At 39.2% G+C, this 20619-nt stretch overlaps 1 protein-coding gene across 13 annotated transcripts in view; it reads left to right on the top strand.

Moving 5' to 3' along the window:
* The window catches only part of ESRRG (estrogen related receptor gamma), a 612697-nt gene that overhangs the window by 461772 nt on the left and 130306 nt on the right, over positions 1–20619 (top strand). The window contains exon 1 of one of the 13 annotated variants that reach the window (XM_042444961.1): positions 16956–16997. The exons of the other annotated variants lie outside the window; for them this stretch is intronic. Coding sequence (XP_042300895.1) covers positions 16973–16997 — 25 coding nt within the window. The 5' untranslated portion in view covers positions 16956–16972. Of the gene's footprint in view, positions 1–16955; positions 16998–20619 lie in introns of those variants that run through there. 13 annotated transcript variants of the gene reach the window in all.

The following is a 20619-nucleotide window of genomic DNA, read 5'->3' as shown; positions in this document are numbered from 1 at the left end:
CAGCAGTTAGATCTCCTGATATTTCTCTTTACAAAAATCAACCATAACTTGTCTGGAGTGAGACCAGGTCTGTCACATACAAGAACTGTATAATCTTTTGCCCATGATTTCAGCCCTCCACCTGGCCCCCTCAGTTGTTATCATCCGGGCAAGAGAAAATTCAGGGGCTTAACAGTTTAAGTCCAGAGGTGTTTGCTTCCATTTCTAATAACAGATTCAAGGAAATTTACAAAGAGCAATGTGTAAGTCAGTGATTAAGCTACCCGCAGCCACCCATGTTGTAGTCTCTATCTGAATCCTTACATTTTAAGCATCACCCACGTATGTATGACCATGCCTGGTTTAACCCTGAACCTTTAAAGAAACATAATCCTGTATGTCCTATTCAATGAAGAGGCAGGTACTGTGTATTCAGGTCAAAAGCAAATGCATGCACAGAATGTGTTACAAAAGATTTTGAGGCATGCTCTCAAAAGCTATAAGCAACCTTAAGTATTTGTAAATAAAACTGTTATCACAGCCTATGTTTTTGAGGCCATGGAGGGGACAGCATATTTAATAATATTCTTCATAGCAAGTTCTTCTTACCAAAAAAATGGGGTGGGGGGAAATCCCCCCCACCTCCAATGTATCATAGATTGTCAAGGTAAATTTCTTTAACAGTCTAATATTATTACTCTGCCAAGTAGAAAACAGAAATGATTGTGATGAGAGATAACTTACTATTGCCTTCAAAAACTGGAAGGAGCAGGAGAGCAAAGGCTTTTAAGGATTTCTAAGAATAAATGCACACACATATACTGAAATCATCTCAATATATTTATATTTATCATGTAATAAAATATTTAAGCAGCAATGATCATTTTTAATGAATGATGCCTATTCCAGCATATTCTTGCACTGCTCTGAATGGCTGTTAGGGAACTTGATTTTAGGTGCATGTAATGGCCATCTAGAGACTGGGTTTCAATTGCATTTACTTTGAATTTCTTTTGAAACAACAGCAGTTACCAACTTAACTATAGGTGGCCATTTGTCCCTCTTAACCATACGGTATACTGGAAAAGCTCAGTTCAGATTATCAAGACCTGCTTTGATGTCCTAAAATGACCTGTGCCTTGATGCATGTCTTGTAATTGCAAGAAAGAAAACATGATAAAACAGCAACAACATGTGTTGTTGGTGTAAACTGATATATGTTTACAAAAAAAAAGAGATAGATTGTTTAAGAGCTTTGTTGTGAATTATCTTCTAATAAAGAAAATGTATTAGTGTGAGCAGAAGAATCTATAATGTATTTTTCCTTTGTGAATATTTTACACACTGTTGATCAGTTTTTCTTCCTGGCATTAGACGGTACAGTTTCTGTGAGTTCAAAAGTCTCGTTGCAATATATAACTGTTAGAAGTCCATCACTTTTAATTAACAAAGGTATATTGGCCCCTATTTGACTTATGTACATCTTCATGTGTTATATATTCAGTCCTCAGGTTAAAAATAAAATAAAATTAGCATTTTGTCTTTCTGAGAAATATTATTTCTTAAAAAAAATATTCACTTGATCTAGCCCAAGGGAAGTGGGAGTGGGTGAACTTTTGCTTATGTACTGGAAATAGTGACAGCTATGCAAGTGAAAACAAAGGGGGAGTCAGAGATATGCCCGCAGGATGTGGGATTGTGTTTGATGTGGCATCATTCCCCATCAGCCCTAAGACAAATAGCAGCCTCTTGCCCTTTCTCCTTGGCACCAAAACACATTTGTTTCAAAATGCCTCCGTTTAACATAAAGCCCATCTGTGTTATATCTGGGGGGGGGGGGGGGGGGGAGAGAAGCTACTTGTGTAAATTATTCTACCAGCTTTATTGTTGCCTCTCACACTTTCCCATTTATCTGCTCTAAAAGGAAAATAATAGGATTAACATTCCATGTACATAAGGCGCGGAATAGGTTTGTACTGAACAATGTACAGTATTCTATGACTAAAAAAAGATATAAAGAGGCTTGAGTTGAAGATTGCCCCTCCTCCTTGAATGCTGTCATAATTCTACTCAACCACTCCTCTACTTAAAATGAAATGAAGTCAACAAAGTTTGGCCTAGATGCTCCCCTGTCCATGCTTTCTTAAGTCCAAGGTTATGCCAGAGTAACATTAAACCACTGGCACCAAGTAGTATTCACATAATGTTTGAACAGGCCAACTTTTGTGCTCTTGGCACCAGATGATGTCGAAGAAATCCACATGACCTCTTCAATCAATCAAAGCAGTCAGGGTATCATGGAACACTAAAATTACAAGCTGTAAATATCACATGTGTGATCTCATGGAGCTGTCCTTCACATTTTCCTATGTATTAAGCTGTGCCTTGGTACAGAAATTATTCCAAGTGACATTTCATTGGGCCAGTCAGTCACAAACCGAACCACACCTCTCTGGCAGAGCCAATGATAGCCTTTCGGTCAGCTGCTTGGAGTTTCTGCCAGTCTGCAGCATCTGTCATTTTCCACCGTCTGAGACGCTCTTTGTCTGAGCCAGATTATGATTTTATTTGCTGTCTGCAGCATGACTATCATGGTCAGGAGCTGACTGTCTTAAACATGACATGAGTGAAGAACAATAAATATCCTTCATGATGCATGGTAGTTTGGGTTGATAATTATTTTGAGTCAGTTACACAAACAGAGCCTGAGAAATAAGTGAAGAAAAGAGAGAACATGTAATTTAAATTCTGGTTGTCTTAACTTACAAATACTTTCATTCTCATATGCGTCTGTCTGAACTGTGTACTACTTCTGCAACTGTGTACTATACACCAAATTATTGTGTATAAACAGATAAAATTGCTGAAGTTTTAAAAGTAATTACCACAGTTATCTTTTAATACCTACCATCTATTTGGTGCAAAACAAAACAAACAAAACAGTTTCATTTATATACCACTTCATACTGAACTAACAGTGTCTAAGAGGTTTACAACTGTAAGCTAATTGCCCCCAACAAGCTGGGTACTAATTTTAGCCACCTTGGAAGGAAGGATACAAGCCTGAGTCAAGCTTGAGCCCTTTCGCTAGTACTGAATTTGCAACCTTATGGGTTTGAGTGAGTGGCTGCAGTACAGGCATTTAACCATTGTGCCACCAGGGCTCTTCAAGAGTTGATAGATGAGTTTGAGGGGTCTACTTTGATTTTTTTTTTCTTACTAGAACTCAGAGATCAACCAACCAGAGCCAGGTGCAAAAGGTGTGCATCTAATGTGTGGTCTCTTTCTATTACCTTCTACTTTTCCTAGCATTATTGCCTTTTATAATGATGCATGCCTTCCTGTGATGTGGCCAATGTATGACAGCCTCAGCTTGATCATCTTGGCCTCCAAGGAGAGTTCAGGCTTGATCTGTTCAAGGACCCACTTGTTTGTCTTTTTGGTTGTCCACAGTATCCTCAGAACTCTTCTCCAGCACTGCATCTCAAATGAGTTGATTTTCTTCCCACCTGCTTTCTTCACTTTCCAGCTGTTGCATCTGTACGTGGAGATAGGGAATACAATGGCTTGGATGATTCTAATTTTAGTGCTTAGATCACATTTTAGGATCTTGTCTAGTTCTTTCTTCAAATTACACAAAAGGAGATGCTGACAGAACACTAAGCAAAATGTCCTGATGGTAATAGCTGTTCAAGGGGCTTCTCAAATTCCATAGGAGAAAGTGCTTTACAAAAGTACAAATCCCAAGATTCTGCAGGACAGAGCCATGGCAGTTAAAGTGCTGTCAAACTGGGCCTGGGGATAGAAAAAGCTTGTTCAGTGGTGAAGCATGCAGGGGCCCTCTGGCATGAGAGATACTGCTGAACAGGTAGGAAGATGCAGTGAAGTAGAAATATCATAGAGTTGGAAGTCGTTCCCCCCTCACATGATTTACTCCAGGCTCCTCCCTGTAAACATCTTTGAGAGGTAACCATTCAACCTCTGTTTAAAAACCTCTAATGATGAAGAGTCCACCACTTTCTAAGATAGTCTGTGCCACCCTCGAACAGCTCTTATCTGTTCAGTCAGAATCTTCTTTTTTGTAATCTAAAGTAAGCAGCAGGAAAAAAATGAGGACTTTGCATACTGTTGGTGGCAGCAGAGACTACATTTCATATATTGGTACAAAATACCCAGCCAAATCTTTGGCTTCTGTTTACAAAAGAATGAAGGATAGGCAGGAATTGAGGGTGGGAAGGGGAGAGAGGATGAAAGACAGAAAGGAAACACACATTGGGAGTTTGAGCAGGGAAAGAGAAGAATTTTAGCCAGGAAATGCAAGGGCAGGAGAAAAGGAGAAAGAGGATGAAAAAAAAAAATAGAAACGTGAAACCAGAATGAAAAAGAAAGAAAGAACCAAGTGCTTAAGCAGAGCAGAAGAAACACATTTGTACTATCCTTTTTTCTAACATTAGTACAATCTGTGCACCTCAAAACTAAGAAAGAAAATTATCTTATGTTTCACTCAGTTAGGGTCAGTAGAGGAAGGTGGGAACTGAACTTGAGAAGTTAATAAGAAAGGAAAAGGCATGATGCGGTGATCCTGTAATACCTTTTTCAGTGACTTGACTGAATTCCGAAGGACCACAGTATTTCCCCATGGCACTGGCCATAGTTTCAGAAATTTTGAGAGCAGAGAAGGGAAGAGAGAAGCAGATCAGGAGAACCCTTTAGGGAGTCTATAGCAGCTGATTCAAAGCATCCAATTTAGAAAAACAAACAAGAACAACAAAACCCTTAAAGATGGTGGTCTTAGCCTGAAATTCATTCATTCACCCTGAGAACTAAGGAACTGGGGCTTAGAACTCCTTCATATAGGATTATCCTTATGTGTAGGACTTCTCTTTTGTTCTTGTCTTTATTATGAATTCCTTTGTGAATTTGAAAATTGTTGGAAATAAAGTAACAATTAACCATACAGCTAGATTTGGTAGAAAATAGTAGCACACAGTTCTTTCTGTGGATCACAATTTGTATGCATTCTTTCAGTGGATCGGGAGGGTATTAATTTTGGGGTGAGTGAGTGGCATGTTGGATGTGTTCATGTCAACTTTTGATGCTGTGTAAGTTTTGTGCATCTGATCTGATATGCTAAATTCTCACTCTGGTGTGTAGTGGGGTGGAGTGGGGTGATGCAGCTGTTGCCCCTCTGGATAATAATTCTGCACCCAATGATTTTCCCCTTCACTCCTCATATTTCTAGCATTGTTGAAATTGTTCACACCTAGAAGTCTTATATTTGCTGAGTTTGCATTACCTAGGTAACTTTGCCTATCCCATTTGTTTGGAGGCTTAAATTGTATTTCTGAATGCTCAGCTAATGATTTATTTCTGCAATGGTATAAATTTGAGGACTGAGGTCCAAAATTCCTATTGAGTGGCAATGCTCCAATTTTGCACTCTCTGTAGTTCTACCTCTGCATCTGTTTATAACAACTGTTACCTTTCTCGCTTGAAAATGTGGGGATGCTGGAATCTGAAGTGAAATAAATCTAACTCATGGGTTTTAGTGATAGAGGAAGGGAAATAATATCTAAAAATAATAATGTAGCTTTACACACCCCTAATGTGTCCTTCATTTCTTGAAAATGTCTGAAAAAACTATGCCACAAATATGAGATCAAATAGATTTTATTCTGTTGCATGTAGGGTTGCCATTTCACGGGTGTAGGCAGGACAAACACGCTTTTTAAGGCTTCTGCACGGTTCCGTTCCGCCTAGCCCCGCCCCATTCAAGGTCCTGGTTTGGGCTCCCCTCAGACCCTGCCTTCCTCTCCTGACTGCTGGGAGGGGGTGGACTGCTCAGCTCCTCAGTCCCCATTGGCCAGATTCCAAATAAGGGGGAGGAGCTGCAGCCTGCAGCACTCTATTCAGCCCTGTGCAGCACGAGCGCGAGCGCGATTTAAACTGAGAGAGGAGGAGCGGGGAGTGAGAGAAACAGGAGAAGGAAGGAGAGACAAGCAGAGCAGCAGCAGAGGGGACAGGAGGAGTGGAGTGGAGGCAAGAGCAGAGGAGGCAGAAGAAAGAAGGGACAGCAGCTAGAAGAGAGAGGAAAGGAGTGGAGTCTTGGAGAAGATAAGAAGGAGAGCAGAGAGAAGTCAGAAGAAAGAAGGGCCAGAGCGGAGGAGACAGAAGAAAGAAGGACCAGATCATGCCTAAGAAACATGCATTTATATTAACATTTTTAAAAAATCATCAATTTTTTTCGTGTGTCCTCTGTGTCCTCCATTTTTATAAATGTGCCCTACATTTGAGAATGTTGTCCTACATTTGTCCTGGTTTGGAGGTCCTGACTTATGACAACCCTAGTTGCATGTCTTTGTTCCCGTGTCTGTGTATTCCATGAACCACATGCATATGTATTGAGTGGGATGGAGCTGCATCCATGAGAGAGAAAGACAGCTATAGCAGTATTAAAATAAATTCTGCTTGAAATAAATAGAAAGTGTAATTTCTGCTCAGTGACCTCTTCTTCTCTCTTCAAGCTTTTCTGCCTTCATGCTGCAGCAGTGGAGAACACTGATAGGGAATCATATCATATATGGATCCCTTCCCTAGGTGGTGGTGTTCTTGTTGTTAAAGAAAATTTAGGTTTTTCAAGTCACTTCATTGAATGGGGGAAAGCAACAGTTCTCTCTTTATAAAGATATATATTAGAGTGGTTAACCTTGTTCCCTCCAGAGCATGTTTTTAGAGATGCTTAGTCTTGTCTGGATGTTTTAGAAATTCTCATCTCTAATTAAAATACTTGTCATGAAAGGTTGTTAAGTACAGTCACTTAACGTTGTTAAAATGCACTTGGATGCAGACTACGAGACTTCAATTGATAAGAGTTACTCTGAATTGCTAGCTATATTTTGTTCCTATTTATTTCTTTAATTTCATGCATTAAAAATGCTCGTCAGATGGAATAAATACTTTTTCACTGTCCCCCATCTTTTGCCTCCTTTCTACTATCTTGCATGGATCAGACTGTGACACGTGCTTGCAAAGTGGCTTCTTGGGAATTTGAAAGTCTTTGAATACATTATCTGATTAAAGGGATGTATGTGTCTTTAATTCTCATCTGCAGTTCCACCTTTGACCCTATCGGTTAAAGTTGAGAGGAGTTCAGAGTCAGCAAAGTCCCAGATTCAACCTAGATAACATGAAATACTTAACTCTTCATAGGAAACAAGAAAATGGTTCCAATATTGTTTCTTTTATTATTAAAAATAAAGCCTCAATCTAGTTTGATGACTGAGTTCGATAATACTCCAAAGCTGGTCAGGTATATGTTTGTAGCTCTCAGTCAGTATTAATGCTAAAAACAGTAATGGGATTAAGGATGATAGCTGTAGCAGCATTGTTAAAACAAACAAGTTAAAACAGGAGGGGGAAAACCTAACAAGCACCATTATTTTTAGTAGAACCTACTCAGGCTATGTTTATAAAAGGTCTGTTTTTTAAAACAACAACAACAACAAACCTTTTCCCCTGGTGCTGAAAGGACAGATGACTTGAAGCCAGGCAAGACTCCCTGTTGAAAGCATTCAATAGAAGGGATACCACATCTGGAAAGGCCCTTAGCCTAAGCATCACCTAACCCACTTTAGTAAATGGGGAAAGCGAGAGAGGACTTTGGGACTTCTCCAATCAATCTAGTGGTTTTAGCTGAACTACATGTGCAAAACGAGTGCAATTCAGTTCTTCTCTGACTTGTTAGGTTTTCCCCCTCCTGTTTTAACTTGCTTGTTTTAACAATGCTGCTACAGCTATCATCCTTAATCCCATTATTGTTTTTAGCATTAATACTTTTCTTGCTGACAAAATAGTGGATTATTATGTTTCCAGGTGTTATAAAAGAGTGCTATATGTGCAGTCCTGACTGCCCTATGCAAATACACTGGACCTTTTCACACGGGGAAAGTTGGAAGGTTAAACTGGTCACAATGCAGGGTCATCCAGGGCATTTGGGACAATTTCACAATTGCTTTTCAGAAAATGCTGCACACAAACTGGTTAGAAACCAAAGAGAAAGTGAGGTGAATCAGGGAATAAACATTTTCAAAAAAATACAGTGTTTTCATTTCCAGTTCATTCACGGATTCACTTTCTTCACGTAATTGCAGCAGTTTGAAAAACCATGTGCTGAATTGTCCCTATTCCCAGATTTCCCAGGATTCCTTTGCTGTGCCAAGGAGAGGGGGTCAGCCATGTTCTTAAAGGGACACACACACACACAACACACACCTCTTTCCCTCGCATGGCTGGTCTCTTGCTCTTGCAACTGGTGGGAGGGCAAGAGAGAGGATGTTTCAGCATTCCTCCTGTACAGCAGGGAGAAATGGAGGATATGTCCTGGAAAAGGAGGGCATCTGGGAGTTTCAGCCCTCGCTGAAATCAGGCAGGTTTATGGACCATCCACCTCCTTTTTTTCTCTAGTGTGTGTGTGTGTGTGGGGGGGGAGGGGTTATGGGAGTTTGCAAAGGGAAACATTAGCCTTCCTCCCTCTGAAACAGCTTCTGGGGCAAAGACGATTCTCCTCCCTGTTTCCCTTCGCTTTCTGGGACATGTCTGTATATGCACTTGTGGAAATGAGTATGTGCAAAAAATTTATTTCCAAGCTATCAACAGGATTTGTCCTCATCTGTCTGAAACCCAAATTTGCTTTCTACCCACTTTCTTGCCTAAGTAATGTGCTTTTAACCCGTTGTTGTGCTCTGTGTGTGATATGCATGAGTGAATTTGCTTGCTTTTCCAGGATGGCAACACTTTAACCATTTTTGGGATGGAAGCAACATAGGTCACTGTGTGAAAAAGCGCACTGTGAGTTTATCACACAGGGAAAATTGGAAGTTTAAACTGGACAGAACCCAGGGTATTAGGCACAATTTCACAATTGATTTTCAGATGCTGCCACTGCCCCTGCATGCAGTCTATTTAGAATGAGAACAGAAAGTGACATGAATCCGGGAATAGGCAATTTCGGAAAAATATTCTGTTTTCATTTCTATTTCATTCACGAATTCACTGTCTTCATGCAATTGTTGTAGTCTGAAAACTATCTTCGGGATTCTCCCCGCTCCCATGGTTCCTTTGTTGTGCTGAGAGGGAGGCAGCCTTGTTCTTACAGGAACAGTAGGCACACAGAACACAGACACACACAGAGAAACAGCTTGCTTCTCTCCATCCTGCAGTTCTCTAGGTGTTAACATGTCTGTGCCTTAAGCCTTTCCCATTAGCCATTAGCTGATGAGGAGAGGCAGGGACATTTCCCTAAATATTTTGCCAACTGAAAAGGAAGTCTCCCTCCAGAAAGAAGAGGAGGTGGAAGATGGGGGAATGTTGGGAACAGCAGTGCTGGGGGTTCTGGGGATCATGTAGCGGAGGTGAGCAGGCCCAGCACTGTTCACCTTTGGGCTAGCTCCAGCAGCTCTAGGTGTGCAAGGTTGCCCTCTCCAAGGAGGCAATTCATTGGATCTGGACCTGGTGATCCAGTAGGTCCTGGTGTAGGTGGCGACAGAGATGTAGAAGCTGACAAGGGAGGAGGAGACAGCGTAGGTCCGGTTGAGGCTGGACTTGCAGTGCCAGCCTTCCTCCAGAGGTCTGTTGAGGAGAGGGATGATGGAATGTGCAGTCAAAGGAGAGTGGAAGATGAGGGCAAAGGGTCCCGCTGCCCCTCCTTGTGCCAGTTGAGCTGGATGGGCATGCAGGAGTATTCCCCCCCCCCTCGATTTCCTTTCCATCTCTGGAGCATATATATGTATGCACTTGGAAATGACAATTTTGAACATCACCCCACTTGAAGTGCGCATGCACAAAAACGTTATTTCCAAACAAATCAACAGGATTTGTCTGCATCTGTATGAAAACTAAATGCGCTTTCTAACCACTTTCTTGCATAAGTAATGCACTTTTAATGCATTGTTCTGCTCTGTGTGTGATAATCATTAGCGAACTTGCATGCTTTTCCAGGAAACCAATACTTTAGCCATAGGCCCCTGTGTGATAAATTCCCGTGTAGGATTAGGACCATCATGCTACAGCAATCTTTAATGTTTCTCAAAGATTAGATAATCAACATATTTTGCTGAGATATCTAGAGAGCATCTGGACACATGTTAAAATAAACTCAAATATGAACATGAAAAGGGAGCTTCAAAAAGCTGTCAGTGAAAGATAGGGAGCTATTGTTTTGCTTGGAGGTTCTAGCCTTTGTAAATCAAACTAACCATTGCTTTTTATACAATGATATTGTTATATTTTTTTACAAATGCTATCTGACTTGATGCTTTTTAAAAGCATGCTGTTTTCTTATTGAGGTAATATATCCCATTTCATTATTGTATATAAAAGTTACAGAAGTATAAGTTCAGCTACAGCTCCATGTGATTGGAAGCCAGCTTCCAAGGACACTTTTTATATGAACTTCACCTTACTTCTTTTAAAAAAAATTTAAAATGTGTATTGTGTGGCACTGCCCTGGGAGATATAAATAACATTCTCTCTTTCCTCCCAAATATTGTATCTTATTTTTTAAAAAATAAGTTTTGTGTTTATATCCAATTGGCTAAATGGCTAAGGAACAAAAGAAAATCTTCAGCAGTAACATATGGATAGCTCTGAAAGTATATCTAATGTACATAATAATGCAAATGGACTCTTGCTGTGATGGAATCATAGCAATAAGAGTTCAGTACTAAAGTGCTCAGGTTGCACCTGAGCTGGCTGGAGCCTGCCAGCCTCTGCAAGCCCACTGAGAGCATCTGTCTTGCCACCACCTTGCTCATGCTGTGTCCTCCACAGGCTCTCAGATTCTTCCAACTATGAGCATAAATCATCCACCTGTCAAGAGATCTTGCTGCTTGGATTATGCAATGCCTGCCTTCATTTGGAGATGGTGCGAGCAGAAGATTGCTGCAAGTGGTTTGCATTCATTGTAATGCCATTCCAGCATTTCCCTAGTTTTAATGAGGGATCAGGATGGTGATGACTTTCTGAGACAATGGAAGCCTCAGCCAGGCTTGCTTTGTGTATTTGTATAGCCTACTTTAGAAGTCTTTCTTTTCCATTTTTGTTCTCCTTTCTTTTAGACAAAGACTTGAATGGGTTGAAAATTCAGGCAGAAAAGAATTAAGTACTGTACTGCACAAAGCCAGCTGTCCACAGTGCTGTACATTGGCTGGTTATGTTGCTTCCCTCTAGATAATCAATGATCTTTTTTCCCCTTAAATGTTGATTATCTATTCACACTGCTTCTGGAGCTATGTAATAGCAAGCTTCTTGTTTTCAGTTATGCTTTGTTTAAAATACCAAATTTGCAATTCCTTTTGAGATGGACACTTTGCAGCAAATATAGAGTATGACCTCTGCATAAACCTCTGCAGGTGTTCTTCTAGCCACATGAGGCTTCCATGTTGCAGAGTTCTTCCCATTTATTTATTTTTTTACAATCTTTAGGGAGAGATCTGTGCCCTCTGTAGATAGACACCTGCCGATCTGTCTCTAGCATTGCAGTAAAAGAGAATGTCCGTTTGTATGGGGCTGCTCAATTATGCTCTGTCAAATCTGAGAGGACTCTGCTTCCAAAATTATTTTTTAAAAACAATATATTACTTAGTTTTCATGAATGTACCTCTTGTTCCAAATGCCACTTTAAATTAACCTTTTTTAATGAGCAGCATTCCAGTTTTTAAAGGTGATCCAGAACATTTATATAAAAAAGATTCCAATTAAATCCTTGATATCCTCAGCATGAAAAAGACAGGCCTGAAACTATATAGATCTGCTAGCAGTTTTAGTAGACAATATTCAAGTTGATGGACAACTGATCTGACTAATGGCAACTTCCTGGGATGCATAATTGTTGAAAAAGAAAGGGAAAAAGCTAGTCATTTTCTGCATTGACATGTAAAATCTCTAAGGGTATTCAAGCAGCCAATGTAGCTTCAAGTGAATGGAGAAATACCTGCGGTTGGGTCACTGGACTAAAGTAGACTTTAAATGTAATAGCTAGCTGCTTCTTTAGACTAATTTCTGCTTTGGTCCTGTGTGATACTGTTTAAGTGAACTCAGAAACAGTTATAACTCTTAGGTTGTATTCACACTGCAGAAATAATCTAACTGCCTTGGCTCAATGCTATACAATTCTGGGAATTGTAGTTTTGTGAGACATTTAGCCTTCTTTATAAGAATGCTCTGGTGCCACAACAAACCACAATTCCCAGGATTCCCTACCATTGAGCCATGCCAGTTAAAATGGTCTCAACCTGGATTATTTCTACAGTGTGGATGCAACGTTTGTTAGCCATGTGTAGATATTTGCATGCAGGCCACATTTGGACAGTAACCTGCATAGCTTCAGATAAATAAAAATGAAATTTGTATATGTATCTTCCCCCCCATCATGATAGCCAGTGATTATACTTGTTTAATATTGACACATCCTGGTCAAAAATAAATACGCCTCAGTTGAGCAATGCATGTGTTGCCTCACAGTTCTAATTTGTTGACTCTTGGGGCGGGGGATGATGTTTCTTAATATTTTGTTCTTTATCATGTGCCAGAGGTAGACACTTAGATATCTGTAATGAGCGGGAATAAAAATGTTACTCTTATAAAGGGCGGGGGACGGGGACCTCAATTGTTCCAGGAAAAACAAAACAGTTATATTTGTGTCCATACAAATATGTTGCTATTCATAAAAGCTGCAGTGAGGTGTGGAAAGAATCTTTTAAATTGTCACTCTTGATTTATTTATCTTTAGTAACAACAGTCCTTCTAATCTTGATCATTCCACTACTGCACTGAGTGTCTCAGGACCCAACTGAAACACCTTTTTACAGATGGTCAGTGATACTGGTGGCAGCTGGACCATGAACTCTATTGTACTATGGCTGGTATGCCAGACATGAATCTTGACCGTACAAAGGAACGCGCCTGTGCATCTCTTAATTTCTCTTTCTTCTAAAAGGGATAAAATCATCCTGGTGCTTAACAGACCACACAGAGAAAGAATTTATAATAGGAAAACAATGGAAATCTTAACAAATGAACTATTTAGATACAGCTCTTCTTTCTTTGAGTTTTAGTTCCTTTTGATAACAAGCCATAATGATCTGCACGACATGTTAGATCTCCCTGATGACTAGTCTGCTTGCGAGCCCCCCCCCCCCTTTTTGGGAATGTTACTTAGTGGTTGATTTTATAACTACATTTAAAAACATTGCTACATATATCTTTAAATCGGGGCATTTGACAGTATACAAACCCAACACAACTCTGACATAATGGTGGTTGGGATGGGGGAGGGAGTCTTCTATCTATAAAGAAATTAGATTTATCATCAGGAGGGGGGAGGAAGCATTCTCTTTTCATTTTCTGAAACGTGCTTTTTGACAGACCCTTTGCAGTGGACGTCATGCTCACAAAACATGCTGTCACAGGGCTATTTGAATATAGTGACAGGCTCATTATCATGTTGGAGACAAGTGACAACACCACAGACTAGAAACGGACAGGCTTGCCAATCAGCTGTTGAAAGGACTGCTGTTGAAATAGGGCCTTTTTGTTACAAGAACAGTTGTACAAATTGACTACATTAATTCTTTTTTTATTATTATTATACATGCATAAACTGTAGTTAGAGGTCTGTCACTTTTTGCATCGTAGAAGGCTTCTTAGCCAAACCAAAAAATAAAATAAAAATGGTCCCATGATTTTGAGAGTGGAGGGTGAGTATTCCATGCATGAAATATATCCTGTGAGACTAATCTTTATACTATGTGAAAATAAAATAAAATAATAGTTGAGGTTATATGGCTAGTATTTGCAACATATTCCTCCTATGCCTTTTATAAATGTGTAACCACATTTTTTTGTCACATTTAAAAAAAATATTACTCATGGTACTGGGAATTTAGTCAAGACTTAAGAATGAAATAATATATGAACTTTCTATGGAGTAAGTCTGTGGAGTAAACTGATTTGGATCGCATTCCAGGAAAAAGGTATGGTGTAAATGTAATAAGTAAAATAAATTCTCATTGAATCATATATTTTTCTAACAACCATACATACAATTGGACTGTTTATATTGCAAGATATAGTCCCACTATTATTTCAAGAAGTGTCTCCTAAAACAGTATGGCAATATCACACTAAATTATTATACCACTATTATTACATTTTAACTGTTATGGGTGTCCCCTGTGCAATTCTGGGATTTTCAGTTTAGAGAGGGGCATTTAGATTTCTCAGCCAGAGAGTTCTTAGGCCTCACTAAACTACAAACCCCAGATTTCCATGGGAGGCAACAGTAGCAGTTAAAATGGAATAATAGTGCTATAACCGTGTAGAGTGATGTTGTCCATATGCCACTAAGTTTCTATATCCTTCTGCATGTTTGCCAATAGGCTTTTTTTCAAAGACGACAATAGATAGATCTAGTGTGTTGTTCAATTAGGGTTGGAAGGAATATTCACAATCATTCATTTCATGGCTGACAAATGGGCTTTCTGACACTCAGGAAAGCGAGCTGTGAAGAATAACACAGTGGCAAGAATTTGCCCAGTTTTTGCCTGATGTTTGCAGTATGCTGAAGTGTTTCCATAAGTTGTTCTGTGCAGAAGTAGACAAGGGTTCTTGATTCAAAAACTGTGGAGTTTTGTGCAAAGAACCACTTTTGTGCCAAAGCTGCTGTTTCTAGTGGCGTGTGTATTTGTGTATGTGAGCAAGTGATGAGCACAAATGTGCAAAATTGCTGGGGTGTTGTTTTTAGCAAAACCCAGAGATCTTGTACTAAAAAGCCCACATCTTGCTATTTGCTTTGCAGTGGGGGAGAAATGGAGAAGATTTTTGTCCTCAGTTGACAGGATGAAATAATAAAATATCTATGTCTCTGGTGGTGTTTCCCATATTTGTAGGAGGTGAAGTCAAAACATTTAGTGAAGAGACATCCTCATGTGTTTTTTTCCTTGCAATTTATGACTCACAATTTTTCTTGTCTTAATTAATAGAGAAATCAGTAAGATGTCAAATAGCTTACATTCATGTGATGCTATCCAAGTGTTTTTACCTTCAGCTCCTATCATCTTTCACCATTGCCAATGCTGGCTATAGCTAATGGCAATTGTTGCCTAAAAATTCATTTCTGGGAACAGTTTCAAAAGTGTTCCCAGTATGGCGCCCCCTGGAACACATTGGGAACCTGATGGGAATGCCCAACGGCGACGGTGGCGTTCCGCCGTGCGGCAAAGTAGCATTCTGGGACCCATCGGGTTCCCATCACGCTCCGTGCGCGCCCGCGCTCGTGCTCGTTAGAACGCATCGGGGAACGTTTTTTCCCCCATGCAATAAACCTCTTTGTTTTGGGTACTGCATGTTACTATTAATTATAGACTTTATACCTTACCCTTGTCTATCATCCTATACCTAGGGAGGCTCATCAACAAAATACAATAAAATAATAGAACAAATGGCAAAACTCAGACTTACAGGCAACAGTAGCTGACTTTTAAAATTACATTAAGAATCAGAATGGAGTGGGGGAAATGTCAGATGAAAAAAAATTGTTTTGAAAGACTGGAGAGAAGTGCTGACAAAGAAATCAAGCACACCAATCTTGGAAGACTGTTCCAAAACCTGGCTGCTACCACCAAAAAGGTCCTATGCCCACATCTATCACTTCTCTGATAGGTAGAAGGGCAGCAAGAACAGCTACATATGAAAGACATTTAAGGACAGGTTTATATGGGGGTACATGGATTCCAAAATTTGTGTTCTAACATTGCCAGTATTGAAAGGGTCAAAGGAGAGTTCTGTTTTAAAACTCTTTTTCAAAACATCCCCTACATTTAATTTTCCTTTTTTCACTACTGTGGAAAAAAGATTTTTCTCCCAGGGAGAGACAGCCAAGATCCTATAAATGTATATGCAATGTCAGGGTTGCTTGCTTCTATGTATATCATTTTTCACTTATGTTCCCCCTGTTCAAATAATTTTTGCTACCTTTCCCTTTTTGTGAAGTTGTGCTATTCTTTAAAAATACAGACAAAACAGCTAAGTATTAAGGCAGCTGTTTAAGTAAAGACTGAGTATTATGCATAGAATAAATGACTACCCTATTTCTCAAAGATATTAGTCAGAATGATTGATATAGAGCAGCATTTTCTATCTTTGGAACTTTCTCTTGGTTCACCTACTGAGAACAAATGCATGCTCAAGAAATCTAACCCACTAACCTTTAAGTAATCTTAACACTGTTTTATGTGGTGATTTTAATTGTGTGTTGATGCTGCTGCTGTTGTTTTTTTTTTAAAAAAATATTGTTCTGTTTTTTTAGTGAATCTTTTTGGGAGCTGCCTTCTGGTCCCACTTTGGGAAAAGGGCAGTCTATAAATGAAATAAATTAAGTAAATGATGATCAATAAATTAAACACAGTAAAAAAGGTGAAGATCTGCTTTGCTTTTAGAATTATTTATTCCTTATCCTTTCTCTAATGTTATGTAAAGGAGGGAATCCTACTTGCAAATGGGCTACTGAAAGAAAATAATATGGCTAACATCCTGTAAAATTTTAGTGCAGCATAAGTATACATGAACAACAGTTATGCTGAGTCCTACGGTTGTCAAGCCAATTGTGCAATTGGCCTCATGTCCCAGGACTCACCTGTTGCACAACAGTTGATCAAATCACCACCCACTAAACCAAAAGTATGAGAGGAACATGTGCGTGCTTGGAAAATAGTTGGTTTCACAAAAGGTTGCATTTATGTCATAATAAATGCCTTAGTCTTTAAGATACTGTTGTCCAGGTTTTTGAATGAAACAAATGAAAATGGGCTACCCATCTGGAAATTATAGGAAAAGGTGCCCACTTTTGCTAATAATTTCAACCTTTTTTTACTTTCTAGTTTTGGAGATTCCAGTGATGATGGTGATGGTGGTCATGATCATCATCATCATCATCATCATGAACAGCAGTGGAGCTGCAAGCGGTGACTACATTTTGTTTCAGTTCAGATTAGATTCACATTAAATGCAAGCTTGATTTTATAATACTGCCTTTATTACAATTTGACTTAATAGCAAGAGCCTCTAATGCTACAGTATGTCATATATTTTTAAAAAAATTATTGTCCCTGACTTACTGTCAAACTTTAATGGCTGTTGTATCTTGTAAAAAAGGTATGCATGAACTATTTTGTAGCACAGTATAAACTGTACATTAATTTTCACATAAAGTTCTTAACAATGTTGATTTCAATATTGAAAAAATCTTTCTGGTAAAATATTTATGCCATTAATCGTTAGCACTGGAAGTCCTGTAGGCATTTAGACACTGGTTTAGAAACTGAGATATGTAAAGCTGAGATATGTACATCCACTAGTCAGAATGCTTGCTGAATGCCATTGAAATCTATAGATGTGCGAGAGGACCAATTTATTTAAAATACACATTCATAAGGAGAACTCACAGCAAGATGTTACCATTTGGAGATTTCCTGTTCCTCCATGCTCAGTCCTTGGTGGGCTCTTCTGAGATATATATGTTTTGCCTTGTTTGATGCCACTCCCCCAACTCAAGTTTCTTGTACTTCTGAAAAGTTGTGGGCTCTCCAGAATATGGTGGTCCTTCTGAATGGTTTATCTGTGGCATCATTTTGGCTACAATCCTTTTGGCAGTTACAAGTTTGTTTTTGGACTCAGTAATGTGCATAGGATACAACACAGGTCCTTCCAAAAGAGATGCATAACTGAACCCAATTCATAAGCCATAATTTCTGACACCTGGTTTTTAAATAATGTGCCAAGTGAATAGAAGGAGGATCCAATTTCAAACTATCTTGTAGAGAGTGGCCGTATATCCTTTCTCAGAAAAGACTGTCATTTATTGCAAGACATTCTCTGTTTCAGTGGTGGACAAGGTGTAATTCATGGGCTACATGAAGGTCCCAAGACTTTTTGTCTTCCCTGCCTAGGACCCTTAATATCTCTCAAAATGCAATTGCCCATTCCTAGAATCTCTTAGCAGTTTAACAAGAAAGCAAGGCACAGAACCCAACCCTAACCCCCCTCCCAACAAAACTGGAATTGAACCTTTGGCAATCTTGGGTGGTTTCTAATTCTAAGCCGATGTAACCAAAGGGGGAAAGAGAACATGCCCAAACTCTTACATCAGTGTAGTGTGTGTCTCCTAGATGTATCATCTTTTAAAAACTTACATCCTTTCATTTAATACTTCTACAAGTTTTTCTAAGAAGAAACTACGATACTGATATTCTCTTCTTGAAATATCCCTCCTATGACATGAGAATCAGTGCTCTCCATCTGACAGGATTTCTTCCACAGTCTTCTTCAGGCATTTTTTTTCTAGTACTACCGCTTTGCAGGAACAAATCTTAACTGTGGCCCAGTACAGGAGCTTAAGATTCTTGTAATGAAAATGTTTTGCAGATGAAGATGAGTAATACAGTATGTATTCATCCCTGAACATTAAATCTAACCTGGATTTGGTTCAGCTCTGCTATATGATACTGTGTTACTTCATACCTTCCCCCTACCACCTCAGCCACTTTCCTTTTTAAATATAGGCGAGTGTAAACTAGTTGGCACTTGATGCTAACTGGCTTGGGTCTCTAAGATAACAGCCAACTTGTCCATGATGTGAATGTTACTATTTCTGTAGACATCAGGCATTACTTACACACACATACACACACAATGACTGCATAGGCTTACTGTTACAAATCATAAGGCATTTTGTCTATGCGTTATAAACGGTAATACCTATTTATAAATGAGGCCCACTGTGTTCTCACTGTATTGTTTGTTCTGTTAGCATCTTTACACATGACATTTGGTATCTGTTGCCTGGGAAAGAGAATAAGAAGGAAAATATAGCCCTTGGAAGGTCTCACTTATGATCCAATAGAGCACTTGTAGACAGATAGAGGGACAGTTAGATGGATATGGATAGTGTAGTTACAGATATAGATGACATATTTTATAACAGTTGTTATAAATTGTGTTTTCCTGAATCTCAGTATAAATCTCAGTTTAAAATGCTAAAATATACAATATTAATACAATGAAATCAATGTGAATAACATATAGAAGGTGCAGTAGGAAAGCATAATTAAAATATGTTTTAATGTCCTAACGGAAAAGGAAGAAATAATCAGAAGTATTTGTTTGGGAAGGAAAAAAAGTGTTTATTTTCCTTTCCCCCCTAAAACACACACACACACACACACACACACACACACACACCTCCCTTGCTGTAGGGAAGTGTTCCTGAGTGGTAGAAATTCTTTATCTTTAAGCTGGCATGTCTTTGGGGGACAATTTATTCTCATCTTTGAGGAAGAGGAGAGATTTTTAAGTTAATAATATTTTTTGCCACCTTGCTCTCCCCTCCTATCATGCTCACAGCCAAAGGTGAAAACCTGCCTTGCCTCCCCAGTGACTAGTATAGAATCTACATCAGAGGGAGGGAGAGAAGGGGGGGAATGAGAAAGCGAAGGAGTGAGATCAGCTCTGTGGTTTGCGGCATCCTATAAAACCAGAAAAGCCTTTACAAAAACAGGAGCCAGACAGAACTCATAAAAGCTAGTAATCTGTTCCCAACATGGGCCAGTTGGCAACCCTGAGCGATGGTTGTTTGTCATAACAATAGGATGTCCTGCTGCAAAACCAACAAAAGATTCCTAGTACATTTTTATAGGTAATCAGTGGCAGCAAAATACTACTGTTAATATTTATCATTCCACTACTGCTTACTGTGCTTTGCTTGATGCCCAGCCATTCTGTCCTCCTGATCATGCAGTGTAAAAAGGAATGGAAGAAATATCTGGACAGCAAAAATTTATTTTGTTTTGTTTAAAGGAATTTTTTCTTTTTTCTTTTTTAAATATCAATCCATTACTAGTTATGAGAAAAAGGAGGATGTTCTCTCTCTTGTTTAGCTATTTGACATAGATGTGCTTAGATGTGTTAGATGTGCTTAGATGTGTTACCATTTATAGTAATCACTTGTGTATATAAGGTTGCCAATGTAAACACTTAGCAAAAAGTTATCATTAAAAGGACAAAATGGAAAGACTAATAATCCTCAAAGGGAATTGCTAGCAAATACTTTATCAATGCATGAATGTAATGAGACCCCAACGGAACTTTTCGATCCTGTTAGGGAGTTAGAGTGGCATTGTTTTGCTACTGTCTCCATACTGCAGTAAACAGTGCTGCAACTATCCATGAAGTTCTTCAGATGTTGTGGTTATGTGCCTTGAAGTTGACTTTGAGTAACGGCTATCTTATCATATGCATTTGCACAGCAAGCTTCAATCAGAGGCACATAACCACAACATCTGAAGAACATCATGGATAGTTGCAGCACTATTAGCTGCAGTATGGAAACAGTAGCAAAACAATGCCACTCTAAATCCCTAACAGGATTGAAAAGTTCTGTTGGGGGTCTCATTCCATTCAATTTGTTTTTGCCTTCCTTTGAGGCTGAGAGAATGTGACTTGCCTAGGGTCATCCAGTGGGTTTCCATGGCTTAGTGAGGATTCAGACTGTGGTCTCCCAACACTCAAACCACTATACCACATATTGTA

Source organism: Sceloporus undulatus, chromosome 1 (assembly GCF_019175285.1).
Source record: "Sceloporus undulatus isolate JIND9_A2432 ecotype Alabama chromosome 1, SceUnd_v1.1, whole genome shotgun sequence".
Classification (NCBI taxonomy): domain Eukaryota; kingdom Metazoa; phylum Chordata; class Lepidosauria; order Squamata; family Phrynosomatidae; genus Sceloporus; species Sceloporus undulatus.
Note: the sequence above shows the minus strand (reverse complement) of the source record. Positions and strands in the feature narration are given on the sequence as shown.